Here is a 14,370-nt window from a genome sequence, read left to right as displayed (position 1 = left end):
GTCAGGCGCGAGGCAGTCTACCTGGCCACAGCAAGCTCTGAATGGGACTCTAATTCAGAAAGTTGTTCCTTTCTCTGTAGAAGCAAGTGCCTTGTTAACATTTGATGCAGCTTCATAGAATGCTGCCTAGACCTGCTCATCGTCGGGTCACTTTTTCACTCTTTCGACCCTTCCAATGCCCGCTGCATGTCAAGTGCTCTTCTAGCCATTGGGGATACATGGAGAACAGAGTTACCCCTACCTTTACAAAGCATACAGACCCAGGATACTCTCCTAATAACCAAACATAGAATCAAGTGGCTTAGTTCATTGAACCTTTTATTATTATTATTATTATTATTATTTAAAGGGAAATATCCAGAGGCAGAATAGACACAAAGGCGCGGTTTTCCTTAGTCTGCTTGCCCACGGGTCTCCCCGTTATGGGAGGAGGGGAGTAAGATGGTGAAGTGGTGTGCTGTGTGCTTAAATGAGAACGCCTTGCTGTCTTCCCTCTCCTCTCCTGGTCTTCATTTCAGCGGTCGGACTCAGAAGCAGGTTCTCGACTATGTGAAAGAAGGAGGACATAAGAAAGTGCAGTTTGAAAGGTAAGAGGACCTTCCGTGCTCCTTTGATACCAGAGGAGTCAGTCCTTCTCTCCGGGTAAGAGTGCCATGGCTGCTAGATGTCTCTGCACCCAGGCCAGGTGAGTTAGAGAATGGCTGCTTCACAGTCGCCTTGGCCAGGGTCGTGGTAGGCAGGCTCCTGGGCGGGCCCAGGGTGCTTCCTCCAGGGGAAGAAGAGAACGGACTGAGAGGACCAGCGAGGAAGAAGAGGGAGAAGCCCGCAGAGGGTAGGGAGGGGAGAGGAACAGGACATTATGGTGGGGATACTTACTCATTGGTGAGTCCTTAAATATTTGGAGGGTTGAATTCAAAGTATTTTCATGAACTTTTTCATTAAGTCAAGTTTAGAGGAGAAGAAACAGGATTTATTATTGCTGCTGTTAGCCCGTGTTTATTGATCTTATGCTGTCCCGGGGCCATGTTCCAAGTTCTTTATATATATTAACTCGTAGGCTTCCTACCCATGCTGTGAGGTCCATGCTGTCTTAGTCCCTTTTTAGAGGTGGAGTGACTAGCCCCGGTCTCTGAGCTGGTCAGCAGCCCCTGGTCAGCTGGCCCCGGAGCCCCGGAGCTGCTCTGCCTCCCAGGGAGGGAGAGCAGAGAACCCAGAGGGACTAAGACTCAAAGGTCAAGGATCAAGGTGTGAGGATGGTGCTCCCAGGAATGTTCAGTACATGCTTTTTCCATTTTAATACATTTAAAAATTACAATAAAGTCCATAGACTATGGCAAACACTCATATTCTTACTACTTAGAATTAACATTTTAACATACCTGTTTCGGGACTTTTTTGTCTTCTTTCGCCTGTAGCTGTTGTTACAGATGTGCCCTTCTTACCAACAACCTTCCTATTTCCCTCTCCCCTCCCCAAGGCAATACCTGGCTAATTCATGTTCCTTCTGTTACACATCTGCGTGCATCCAAAAAGGATACATGGAACAGCTCTGGGGTGTGTGTTTTTGTTTGGTTGGTTTTTGTTTTTGCTTTTTGTATAAGTGGTATCACACTGTGCATAATTCTGCATCTTTTTAAACACTTCCCTGATTTGAGATCTCTTTACGTGTTTTCTGGTTTTGAGGGTATTGCCTTTTATTTACTGATTCCCTGTTGGTAAACATTCTGGTTGTTTGGTGTTTTGCTTTTGCTGAAGCAAACCTGCTGTGATCATCTTTGTGTATTTCTCCTGATGCAGGTCTGGGTCGTTTCTCCCTCCTCGGACCCAGACATGTAATGTTGAGTGGGTTACTTGCATGCTCACCTTGAAGGAACAAGCCCCATACTTTCCTTGGACAATCTGCCATTCATCTTTTCAGGGTCATAGAAGAAGCGGTCCAGTTCTTTCTCTGATTCAGAATTAATTTGGATTATTTTGAAGGGAAGCTGGATGTGCATTGGAATTTCATGTTTCTATAGTTTCACACATTTGAGTACCTGAAAGTTCCTAATGCTTGTTCACGGGGGAGGAAGGGATGGGCAGACGAAGGAAGGGAACAGATGAGAGGTATTAGTGGCAGTAGAGCCAATTCCCTCTACTGTGGACTCTGTAATTCACTCTCAGGGCCGGTCTTCTCCTCTGAACTTAACACTGCGAAAGGTTAGCTGATGACTGCTAATTGTCTCTGTTAAAGAACTGATCTAGGAAATCATTACCCCAAAAGCAGGAGTCGATTTTGTATTGTTAGACCATAGCTCGCCATTCAGAGCATATGTGCACCCTCCCCCTCATCTCCCTCCCAGTGACTTTTCCCATAACTACAGCTAGAGCCCCATTGCTGGGCCCCCCACCGGCTGTACCCCTCAAACGGGAGCAGGGGATTGCTGACAATGTTCTCAAGGTTTAAGTAATCTCGGGAACCTACAAGAGTTAATGGGAGCCCTGGCTGGTTTGGCTCAGTGGATAGAGCGTCAGTCTGTGGACTGAAGGGTCCCAGGTTCGATTCCGGTCAAGGGCACATGCCCGGGTTGTGGGCTCGATCCCCAGTAGGGGGCCGTGTGGGAGGCAGCCGATCAATGATTCTCATCATTGATGTTTCTATCTCTCTCTCTTTAGCCCCTTCTCTCTGAAATCAATAAAAACAAATTTTTAAAATAAAAAATAATAAAGAGTTAATGGGAAAGGAGACTGGGCCTGCTTCCAGGGTGGCATTTATACCAACTGCTTTGGGGGCCTTCATTTTTGAGGAAGTGCCTAATGCTGTTATTTTTCATTAAGAAAACACACACACAAAAACACACACAACTCGCCTAATCTGAGCTGTTTTATGTGTTTTCTCCAAGGAAACACAGCAAGATTCACTCCATCCGAAGCCTTGCTATGCAGCCCACGGAGCCGAATTCGGAAGTGCCAAAACAAGTCAGTACTGCGGTAGACCGTTAGCGCTCGGCGTTCACAGACTTCCCCCGCCGGGGTCTGTTTCGTAGCATGCTTTCAAGCCCCTCATCCTTCACCTGTGGGGGTGACTCCTAGAGGAGAGTCCAGCTGTGTGCCCTGACCGTGGGGACACAGGCTCCGTGCACTGTGCCCCCAGGCTGCCTTTTCAGCTGACTCCCCACCTCCCACGATTGCTCTCGCCATGAGACGCTCGCTCTGTTGGCCTGAACCCACGCAGGGTGGAGGCTTCCACGGGAGTCAGTAGAGCAGAGCCCACCCTCCAGCTGGCGTGTACGCTTGTGTGCAGGGATGGGGACCAGATTTGCAACCGATGGGTGTAGGTCCCCTTTGGTGCCGAGGTCAGAACCTTTCGCTGGCACTGGACCGGGCGGTGAGATCCCAGGGCTCACGTTACGGGACAGTGACCACAGTTGGCAGCAGGAGACGTTATCGCTCTTGCTCTGAGGGCGGTGAGAGCCCGTTTTCCCTGGAGCTGGTCTCTGGATGGATTTTCAGGGTTTTCTCTACAGGAGAATAAGAACTTTGTTGGGAAAGAACAAGAAGGAGATTTCATGGTGTGATCTAAAGAGAGCCCTCCACCTGCTCATTCTAGTCTTAGAAGTACAAACAAAGACGCTTTTTGTCATTTGTCTGAAATCCGTGTCAGCTCCCTCCTGGGGTCCACGAAAGGTTTCCTTCCTGTCCTGGATCTCATTCTCGAGACACCCCTATGGCCTGGGGGTTCCCTTTTCCACGGGGACTGGGAGGTCCCAGAAAGCAGAGACACTGCCCACCTTGCTGCTGGGGACCCCACATTGTCAGCTCCCACACCCTGAAAGAACTTTCTGGATACTGACAAAGGCACGCAGGTGTGCCCGCTGCTTGTCAGACGTCTGTTCTAACACCCGGAGGCGGCCTTTATTTGGCAGTACTTGCGGGCTGCTCAAAGCTTATGGAGATACTATTAAGCGAGACTGAATCTCTCTTTCTCCCCAGCTCTGATGTAACCATCTGCCTCTTCTCTTCGATCCCCTCACTCTTATCCTCCCCGCCAGGCTCAGCAGAGGGCCAGCCTCACTCCTGGTGAAGGTGCTGAATCCCCAGGAGGCCAGAGCTGCCAGCAAGCAAAGGAGCGGAAAGTTTCCACGGAGGAGTGCGGGCCGCGCCAGAGCCCCGCGCTGCAGAAGAGCCCAGCGGGTAACAAGCGGGCTGATGGGGCCGTGAAGGCGGCGGCGGAGGAAGAGGAGGAGGTCGCTAAGGATAGGACCCAGCAGAGTAAACCTCAGCCCCCGCAGCCAAGCACAGGTCCAGCATCCAGGGCTGCTAGAGGCAGCAGCACTTCTATTCCTTTCATTGACTGCAGTGATGTAGATAGCGAATACGATCTGCTCAGGGAGCAAACGTCCCAGTCACGGTCCCAAACAAATGACAATTATGAGGGTGATTTGACCAGTGGTGTTTATCTGCTCTCCGGGGATGAGAGGCGCGTAGAAGCTAGGGGCAGGGCTTCCCCTCACTCGGTGAAGTCCTCCCGGCCCCCTTCCAGAGAGTTCCTGGATGACGATTCAGCAGACATCACCTTTGATATGAGTGGGAGCCCCAGACTCCCAAGACATAGCTCCCTGATAGATGAGATGTTCAGGGGCTCCAGCAGCCGCAGTCCCCTGGCCACGCCATTGTCTCCCAGCAGCAGAAGTTCAAGTCCAAATCTGAGTTGGGACAGGACTGGGTCTCAAGGCTATGTTTCCGAAAACGGGCATGACCCCGGAGAGGGAAGGATGGGAGCAGATGCTCTCGAGAGCCGGGGTCCTCGTTATGAAAACTGTTCCCCCGTCTCACAGAGGCCATACTTACGCAACCTTCCCAGTAGATACAACAAGTCAGAGACAGACCCACTCATCCTGAGCCAGGTGGCATCCGTCCCAGAGGCCCTGGATAGGCTGGATGGCCCTGGGAAGGGAGAGCCGGCCAGCCTGGCTGGCTCGGAAGGTCGAATGCTGGCTAATGGGACACCTCTCCTGGGTCCCGCTTCCCAGGTCCCCGTGGGGCAGCCGGGGTGTGCCAGTGGCATGGCGGACCACCTGGCTCCCCTGCAGATGACGGAGGGCTCCACCAGCAGTGGGACTGAATCCAGCGATTCAGACTCGGAAATGGTGAGCTCTTGGAGCCAGCCCCTGGTGTTCGGTAACGCCGCAGTGCTGAGCTCCCCTTCCATGCTGAGAAGTCAGAAGTCGGTGGGTGGCCTGCATTTGAGCGAGGAGCAAGAGGAGGATGAGTGAGGAGACCAGGAGGCACATGTTTCAAGTGTCGGGAACCTGGAGTCAGGAGGCCAGGGTTTCAATGCAGACCAGCTGTTCTAGTGACTCGTTAATTCGCGATCACCCTTTGTTAGAGGAAGTTTTGGACAGACACATGTTTGGATAGGGCACGCCTGACTTCTGAAATCTTTCAGAAAGACAAAGCTTCCCACAGTGGCTTGCTTTCCCAAATAGGTGAACAAGATAAATAGCAGGTCATAATGACAAGTAAGAGGAGCTTGTCGATCTTTCTGGTTGACGGCTAGAAAGAAATACTCCATTAGGAATCTGATCGCGCATATGGTGTGTGGTATTTATGTGGACATTTTCTGTATATGTTTAATTTTGTGTGCAGATCATCCTTCTATTTTCGGAGTGTCATAGAGATCCAGAAAGGTGTTGGTTTTACTTCCCCCCACTTTCTTTAAAAGGAGGGCTGCTTTCCGGTGCCTCCCCAAGTCAGGAATTGACAAAATTCAAGGCCAAATGTAAGTCGATTGTTAGTTGAGATTAGGTGTTGGTGAAATCTTAGTTAAGAGTAATGAATATTTTAATCGGAAGAATTTGGAGTTATTCGTTCTTTCTAAACTTCATATAAAATGATATAAAGGTTGTCAAATCCTCATGACCTATAGTTTACATGGGGTTGTTGTTTTGATTTGGATTTGCGTTGGCGGGCCAAATAGTTATGTTTTCAGGAGCTAGAACTCTGGCTGTGAGAATCTCTTGGTGAAACATAGAATGCTGTTGAGGGACGACGCAGGAGAAAGCAAAGCCTTGCGATGGGCACTTGTCGCCAGGAGGCGAGCAGACGGAATGCCCGCCTCTGCCTCGTGCACAGCACAGAGAAGGAGCGTTTCCCAGCGTCACTGTCCGTGGTTTTTATGCCGCTGGTTTTTATGCGCGTCCTAAACTATTCACTCTTGTGACTAGTGAGTGTCTTTTCTTGGGAAGCGACTCCTGATGTTTCTCTGTGAGAAGTCTGATTTCTTTTTAAATCTTGCCCCCCTATGCCAGTGCCTTTCGCTAGCACACCTGCATTTTAGATAGGAGAGCCTGGTTTTAATTTGCATTATTTCTCAGCCTTGGCTGCATATTTTAAAATTAGTGATGCCCAGGCTCTGACCCTAGACACTTTTATTTAATTGGTCTGGTGACCACTTGGGCCCCCAGATGGCTCTACTAGGTAGCCAAGGGTCACTTCTCAGCCAGACACAACTGCCTTCTAGAATCTAGTTTAAAAGATTAGCTGAATTTTGGACTTGCTTGCAGAGTAAGAAAAGTATCACAAATGAATTTTTTTTTTAATGCCTGTTCTTTAGTACTTTTCCGTCTTTGGTATTTTTCTATAAAGATAAATTGTAGAATCAAATTTTTAGGTCCTAAGTAACTACAGAATTATTGAAAAGAGTTTTAGAATGGTAAGTCCCTGATGTGCCACCATGCCAGTGGCCTTGTTAAACTCATTACGTGACTCTCACAGGGAAGAGGCTGAGCCTGTTTGGGAAACTGAATAGAATTTGGCAGCTGCATGTCACCGGTAGGATTGTCTGACTTTGTGGTTCACAGTGATTATCTGTCCACCTGAATGTCAAGAAGTTGGTTTTAAGGGTTCTGAGAACTTAATTCATTTGCATACAAACTTTTGTTTTAACCTCCTAATCATTTGATTCAGTGCATGATTGATGAATCAAATTGATTATTGGGTCATTTGGAAGATGTTCATTGAAGTAGTCTTTTTATGTCTTGCTTTAGATTTATATACCTAACAGAGTCACCGAATTTTAAAACTGGAAGGGACCTTTGAGATCACCTAGGGCAAACCTTCATTTTCTGGATGAGAAACCTTTTTCTGACCAGGTTAGGAGACTTCACCTGGTCATCCAGCTAGTGAGTGACAAAGCTAGAACCCTGTCTCTAGACTTCAGCTTTTTACTTTTTTGTGACCGCTTCATGCAGTAGGACCTTTGAGAGTCAATATTTTAATTTTTGAGAATCTTGTATGGATTAATAATTAAAATCATATAGAGACCAGGAATCATGTAGACTTAGGCAATTATAGTTCATACTAGGTAGGAAGGACTACTGCTTTTTATATCATGGGATTTTTGCAGTTATGACATGTTTTTTGCATATTCTGTTTTAGACTTAGAAAAAGATGTCAGTTTACTATATAAAAATCTAATCAAATGTGAGTTACACGGGGTCACATCTGTAATCCTGTGGTTTATTTGTGAATGTGATTTGTTCAAATGAGTTTTCTCTTTACCTCTAATTACACAGCAGTCTGATCATGAAATGTGAATGAGGAATAAATATTAACGTACCCAGCCTATGATGTGAATCATCCCATGTAAACCCCCAAAGCAAAACAGGCTCCAATCATTTGTTTTGCTTTTTCCTAAGGAAGTGAGTTTAAAAGCACCTGATCAGTGGTGGAGTACTCAGTTCTATGCTGAATGGATTGTCCACTGTCAGGGCTGTTTGTAGAGTTTTCCTCGTGTTGGTTTGGTACCAGCCAAGCAACTCAATTTTGGCCTCTTGGCCAGTATTTATGAAAGCAACAGACCTGGTGTGATTAATGGTGCTTAAAAGGGAGGGAGTGTAGTTTGTTCAAAAGCCACATACCCTGAAGTGCTGGGAATATTCACTAATTGCCTCTGGAGGAGCTGGCCCTGCACAAATTGATTCCAACATCGGTGGGAGAGTAAACGTAGTCATTCTTTGAGCCTGGTAGAGACAGTTTGTAGAGATGACGTGGTCTCTCCCTGTGTATAGATCGAGGAAAGCCAGCTGCCTCCACCATCTCACCTTCCATGCCCTGACCTTTTGTGCAACTCTTTCTCTGGAATCTCACTGTGTGGCTTAAGGAGGTGTGCACAGGCATGAAGTTGAAGTAAGAGGGGGGAAAATCAGAGAGGGGCTTGAGTGTGAAGAATAGACAACAGATTAGCAGCCTGTGAATTCTTTCAGATTTCCAGAGGGTTTTCCAAGAGAACGTATAGTGAAGAGGTCTCCTGAATCAGCAGCGAACCCAGGTCTTCGCATAAGGGCTACTCTATGAAATGATATCATTAAGGCCATGGATGGGAGACAAACCATTGGTAGAAACAGAAATCCCCAAGCCACTCAGGCCTACTCCAGGGCCTCCTTGTATAAATATCTTCAGTTAGATAGTATTTCAAAATATCTAAATTGTAGACCCTTTTGTGGTTGGTTTTGTTGCTGCTTGTTCAGGGCAAAATAAAAATGCAAGAAATCATCTTAGCGTGGAGAAATGCATTTAATGAGTTCCAGAATTTAAAATGAGTTGCTCCAGCTCCTTTTAACAGTCATCTGTATTCCATTGCCGATATTTTATTAGACAGGCATTTAATTAAAGGAAGTCTGTGGGCCAGATTCTTCCCCACATATGTGATTCATATTTGGGAATTTCTCACAGATTTATCTCACCAAATTGTGCCATGTGGCCTGCACTTAAAATGTGAATAATTCCAATTTTATTCTCAAGAACTTCTTTGAAGATTCAAGCCACACAATGCTAAAAATAGCCAGGCCTGCAAAACTAAAATACAGCACAAGGCTCATGAAATTTCCACCCAGTGTACAGAACGCAAGCTGTCCTCAACTGAGTCAGAAACGCAACTTGCATTATTAGCCTTGGATTCATTTTGATTGTGTTGCCAAGCAGTTTCTGAAAGAAGAAAAAGATTAAAATATTAAACTGTCCTTTTAACTTGTATTTAAAACATTGGGAATGTACATATCCTTAACATCAGTGTTCACATGCTTTTAATCAACTTTTCCCCATTTAACATGTTATTCCATAGTTCAACACAGACTGGGTTTGGTGCAGTTGTAGCCATTAGTGAGTGGGCTGCTGATAGGCCCACCCTTAAATTAAGAAATTTGGGGCCCCCTTCATCATTAGGCTTATTTTAAGTCGATTTGCTTCTATCTCCATCACCCTTCTCTGCCTAGGCCCTTACTCTTTTGGCCAGGATTTACGAGATCTCAAAGTTGCCTTCCCAGGAAAGGCTCTTTTTCCTAGGTCTTCTCTGTTGTGTATAAACATCCCTCTCCTGACAGTGCTGAGCTCAGTTACCCTAAGGCTAGCCTACCTCGAGTTGAGTCTGTTCTAATTTCTGCAAATTTTACAAATCACACTGAAAAAGAGTCCTTCTGTGCAACAGAGCAAGTCGCCTTGAGCCTGAAAGAGGTGGACATTATAAAATAACCCATTGCAGGTAGCTCTCTGATGAGGTTGACATTCAGCCACGTTCGCCAGATCCGTAAGACCCAATGGTAGGAAAGGTACTGGTGAGTGGACTTTCGACAGCAGTAAGTGATTAAGGAACTTGACTCTGGCGACATTAAAGAATTTACTGGTGCTGCATTTTCCTTGTTAGTTTAATCCCATCTGTTTCTGTTTAGTTGAGTGAAACTTAATACAGGAAAACAGGGTCTCTAGTGTGCATGTGTGCATACCTCTAACACTGGTTGCTGGTATTTAAAACATAGCCATGACTTTCAGATCAAAATAAGAATGCCACTTAATATAGCAGTTTTCTTTTTATTAGAAAAAATAATAGTGAAAGCAAAATAAAAAATAAATATATGCATGACGATTTGGCCTAGTGTTGTAGGCATCAAAGCTCAAAAGTGGCCTGGTTGCCACCTGTTTGGATGCACACTAGAAAAGACTGCTTAGTGTTTTCTTGGGTTGTAACCTAGAGATTTTCAAATATTTCCCTGTGAAGAAAAGTTGCACACGCTGATTTGTATGCCCTGTAAATATTGGGGAGGAAGTGGGTAGAGTCTTAAAAAAAAAAAGTTCTTCATAAAATAGCATTTAGCTGCAAAACTCATAGAAGAAACTTATAGCACGAGTGACATTTTTTTTCTTTTCTAGTGAGAGCAAGTAGACACCCTGGTGGAACTAGGGAAGAATGAGGAAATCTTTCTCTGAAAGCTTTACAGATTGAATAGCTTCTGGTTTGTTCAGGTCATCTCTCTGTGAATTGACTGAATGACGCGGGTCCGCAGCTTAGCCTAGAAACTGCCTTCAGCATCTTCTTGGCCACTGGCATTTGGTTTTAACTCGCAGTGGAAGGTAGCTCACTTGTGTCTTCTTGTGGGTTCCAGATCAGGTTACTCTGATATGTCTTGGGGTGGCTTTCTATTAGAAAGCAGAGGGGGGTAAAAATCAGCTGTGGACACGGGATAGCTGCAAGGCTGATGCTGTTCATGCAGTCATGGAAATTGTACTGGAAGATACTTGAGCTTGCTCCTGGGCCATGAAGAGTAGAAAACACTGCGAAATGCAGCACAAACCAAGGGCACTAAGGAAGGAAGGAAAATGTGTGTGTGTGTGTGTGTGTGTGTGTGTGTGTGTGTGTGTGTGTTTAGTAAGAAACATGAATTGGAGGTGGAGGTGATACTTGGTATGTGGACACCATGCTCCTGCTTTATTATAAAGTTGGGTTCTTAACTGGCTCTCAACCAGGACACAGTAGAAGGGTCATCTTGGAGCCTGCGATGGTGTGGAGATAGGCCTGTCATTACTCAAGGATGGGCTTTCTGGCTCATGAAACTGGGCTAACAACTGCTTTTTCCTGGGCCTCAAAGTTCCTTTGTAAGAATTAAGTCATTTGTCAACTCTGCCTGCAGTGGAATCTAGAAAGACCAAAGATGATAGGTTTTCCTTAGTCAAGAACACACATCTGCTGCTCTCTCTACACGCCCCTAAATGACCGACGGATTCCATCCCTTATGCTCACCCCTTTCTGCCTGGAAAGTTGCCATGAAAACCTAACTAACCAAATCTCACAAGCTTGGGCTATATGATTAATCCAACTCCCTTCTGTCCTCTCTGTGTGTATATTTAATAGTAGAGATGAAATATTTTATTAAAATTTTCTAATACACCAAATTAATTTTAAAATAGAAAAGGCTGGGGACTTCATTCTCATTTTTGTCATTTGTTTAATAAATTTGAGACATTTTTCTGTTGTACCATTGTATGCACTGTTTTGTCAGCATGTACCTATCTAAGAGAGGAAGCTTTTTTTCGACATTCTGTCTTGATCTTCAAAGCATGGTATGCCTTCTGTTCCCTGCATTATTGGAGCACTGTCTGATGTCTGTTTGTTTTTTGTTTTGTTTTCCCACTGCTGAATACCAATTTGTACTTGGAATACCTGTTTCCTCTAGTGATCCTGTTCACTCAACAGCAAGCCTTAGCACTGACTCAGGCTGGTGGTCATGCGGGTACCATCTTTCACGAAGGGTAGGGGAGCGGAAGGTGAAGAGACTTCACTTTCCTGATTTCACCTGCTGATGAGCCTGAACGTTGTACTGTGAGTGCACAGGGGTGGGGAGCCTTTTGAAGTGAGCAGAATCACTGTGGATGGGGGAGAGGGTCCAAGGAAACAGAGAGCATCTGTGACCGGAGCCTGCATAGGGGAGCTCCGACAGCTAACCAAAGATTGGCTTAGTACTTTGAAGGGGAACCTCTGTTCAAATGGGAATAGAAAATTTGACATAGTTCATGTCTATAACAGAACTTAGTTGTGTGTTTGCTTGGGGGGCGGGGGTGGGGAGGTAGGTGGGAATGTAGAGAAGACCTCACTGAGCTCAGCCCCAATTGGCTTCTCAATGGCCAATAAGCTGTTTTCAGTTCTGGAATGTACCCCAAATGTAGGCTCTCACAGATACTGTCTGGTTTCGTCTTCTCCCCAGGGCCTACGGGTGCACTATCTCAATAAAGCATGGATCTACACTCCCGGGGAGGTTGCTGGCCTCAGTAACAGTGCGCTTGGTGGTTCTTTAAGCATGGAAGGCCAAACTCATGTAACAGTGTATGCATGATATTAATATTTCTTGTTAATCTAAACTGAAGAGGCTTTTACTTGTCCTAACAGGTATCTTGCTGTAAACACTGTCAATTGTAACTGTTCTTTTCCCACTGATGCCTGAAGCTTTGTCCTGAGTGCAAGATGGTATTTTTCATTGGTACGAAGCACCATGTTCCCCAGTCCGAACACTGCCACCCCCATGTTCCAACCAAGGAGAATTCTCCTTTATCTCTTCTCTATAAGTAAGAACAAACTAGCGCACTGGCTATCATGTTTCCATTGGTAGCATTGCTCTCTTTATTTTTCTGCCAGTTGCACCACTATTGCTTTTCTGAATTGCTTGATGAATGGCGAAGGTGATGCTTAGCTGCTTGTAAAACCTTTCTTAAAGGAACTTGGTCTGAAAAGCACGTATACATTACCCTCAACAGCCTCCTAAGTTATTGGGAAGAGGACGCCACCACTGTGATTGGTAATCCTATATCCTGGTTTTCCTTATGGAACCTTATCATGTCAATAAAACTTAGGTTTTTTCACATATTCCATTGGGGTGGGACCCAGCTTAGTTATCAGCCTAGAGTGAATCCTGCCCATTCTAGAGACTACCCATTATTCAACACAATACTGACCTTTCTTTGATAACTGGCTTTCAAATGGAGACAGTCTCCAGAGAGAGTTCATTGTATTTTCTTTTGGAGGGAGGTTATAGATTTAAAAAGAGCCTTTAAAAAAAAAGATGAAAACCTCCACCTGTAATGTATTTCCTGTATGTGCCTTTGGAGCATATTCTAGGTATATAGAGAGAAAACCTCATATTTTGGGACCAAGTAACAGGAAACAAATCATGAGAGGTGAGTGGAATCTAGAAGCTTGCCAAATAAAGGTATTTATTTGAGGGAATATTGAAGAATCAGCTTAGAGACTTTTAAAATCATTATACTTTTTTATATATTTCAAAAGAGGACTTGAGAAAGCAATCGGTATTGATAGTTTCTTCAATATTCTCAAATTCTCAAATATTTAAATATTGTTTAACAAATCTATGGATTACTATTTTTAAAATTATTGTCAGGTTTTCTAGTGTCCTCCCTTAACAGGAAAAATCACACTTATCCCATTTAAAAAATGGAGATTACCAATTTATTGGCCAGTTTAACACACTGCATAGGTCTAATTCAGAACTAGAAAACGCTCTCTTCCCAGACTTGTGTGAGTTTGTTCTGAGCCTTGAATACAGTTGGAGGCAGTGGATGGCCGAGGCAGCTTGTGCCTGAGCCCGCCGTGGGAATCCAGGCGGGCCTCGGCTTGCTGATCAGAAACTGTCCACACCGTTTATGCACCACTGATGAAGAGCGGGTCCGGAGAGGCTGCCGTCCTGGGTGATGCTGCAGCGTCAGCTTCCCCAGGGCAGACGGGAGAGAAGAATGATGAATGTGTTTTACTTTAGAAAGATGGAGAAGCGAAGCCAGTTTCTGGGCTGGGTGATAAATGGAAATCCGTAAGTGCAGCCGTGCTAATTTGAAGTTCTCATTGTTTGTGCCATAAGAATGTGTGCATTTAGAAGGATTTTAAAGTATTTACCAGAAATGCTTCCCTGGAGAGCAATATTTATGAAGGCATTTCTAGTTCCTGGGCTGACGTATACTCAGCCCTCTTGATACAGATGAATGTGGGAGTAGGGGTGGGGTGGCGGAGGGAGAATGAATCATTATCGAAGAAGTGAAGGATTTGAGAGCTATTAACTGAAAATATAACTGAATGCTTTAAAAAAATGCCAGGCAATTTTTAGAAATAGGAAAAATAGTTTGTAAAAAGAATCAGAAGCTTCCAGACTTTCAGGATGTAACTGACCTTTTCCTATTCTCTTCAAACTTCTTTTCACCTATTGCCTTAATACCCAGGTGCTTTCTGGAAAGGTCCCCCACAGTATTGACCCAGAGGCCCTTGCTGAAAGAAATTCCTTTGTTGTCAATTTGTCACAGAGGGAAAAAAGACAATACCCAGGCGTGAATAAGTTCACAGAGCAGCAGTGAACTGTCAGTCACAATTTCTCTTTGCCCAAGGCTGTGTCTTCAAAGCGGGAGGCCGGCTGCATGATTGCAACAGGCCGTGTAAGTCTCACGGACTCCTTTTGTCTAACCACACAACTGTGTGTGTTTGCTCGTTTTGGAAAATGGACTACTTCAGTGAAAACTGCTTACCTGTAGGTCTAAGAGCTGTCACCTTAGCGGGTGACTTTA

The 14,370-nt window shown here is 45.2% G+C and overlaps 1 protein-coding gene across 4 annotated transcripts in view; it reads left to right on the top strand.

Moving 5' to 3' along the window:
* The window catches only part of FARP1 (FERM, ARH/RhoGEF and pleckstrin domain protein 1), a 231,935-nt gene that overhangs the window by 169,238 nt on the left and 48,327 nt on the right, over positions 1–14,370 (top strand). For 2 of the 4 annotated variants that reach the window (XM_006755040.2, XM_006755039.2), the window contains exons 10-12: positions 519–587; positions 2,883–2,958; positions 4,032–4,173. In XM_006755040.2, coding sequence (XP_006755103.1) covers positions 519–587; positions 2,883–2,958; positions 4,032–4,173 — 287 coding nt within the window. Of the gene's footprint in view, positions 1–518; positions 588–2,882; positions 2,959–4,031; positions 4,282–14,370 lie in introns of all 4 variants that reach the window. The other 2 variants (XM_006755038.2, XM_006755037.2) reach the window with 1 other exon arrangement.

This window comes from Myotis davidii, unplaced genomic scaffold (assembly GCF_000327345.1).
Source record: "Myotis davidii unplaced genomic scaffold, ASM32734v1 scaffold133, whole genome shotgun sequence".
Classification (NCBI taxonomy): Eukaryota; Metazoa; Chordata; class Mammalia; order Chiroptera; family Vespertilionidae; genus Myotis; species Myotis davidii.
Note: the sequence above shows the minus strand (reverse complement) of the source record. Positions and strands in the feature narration are given on the sequence as shown.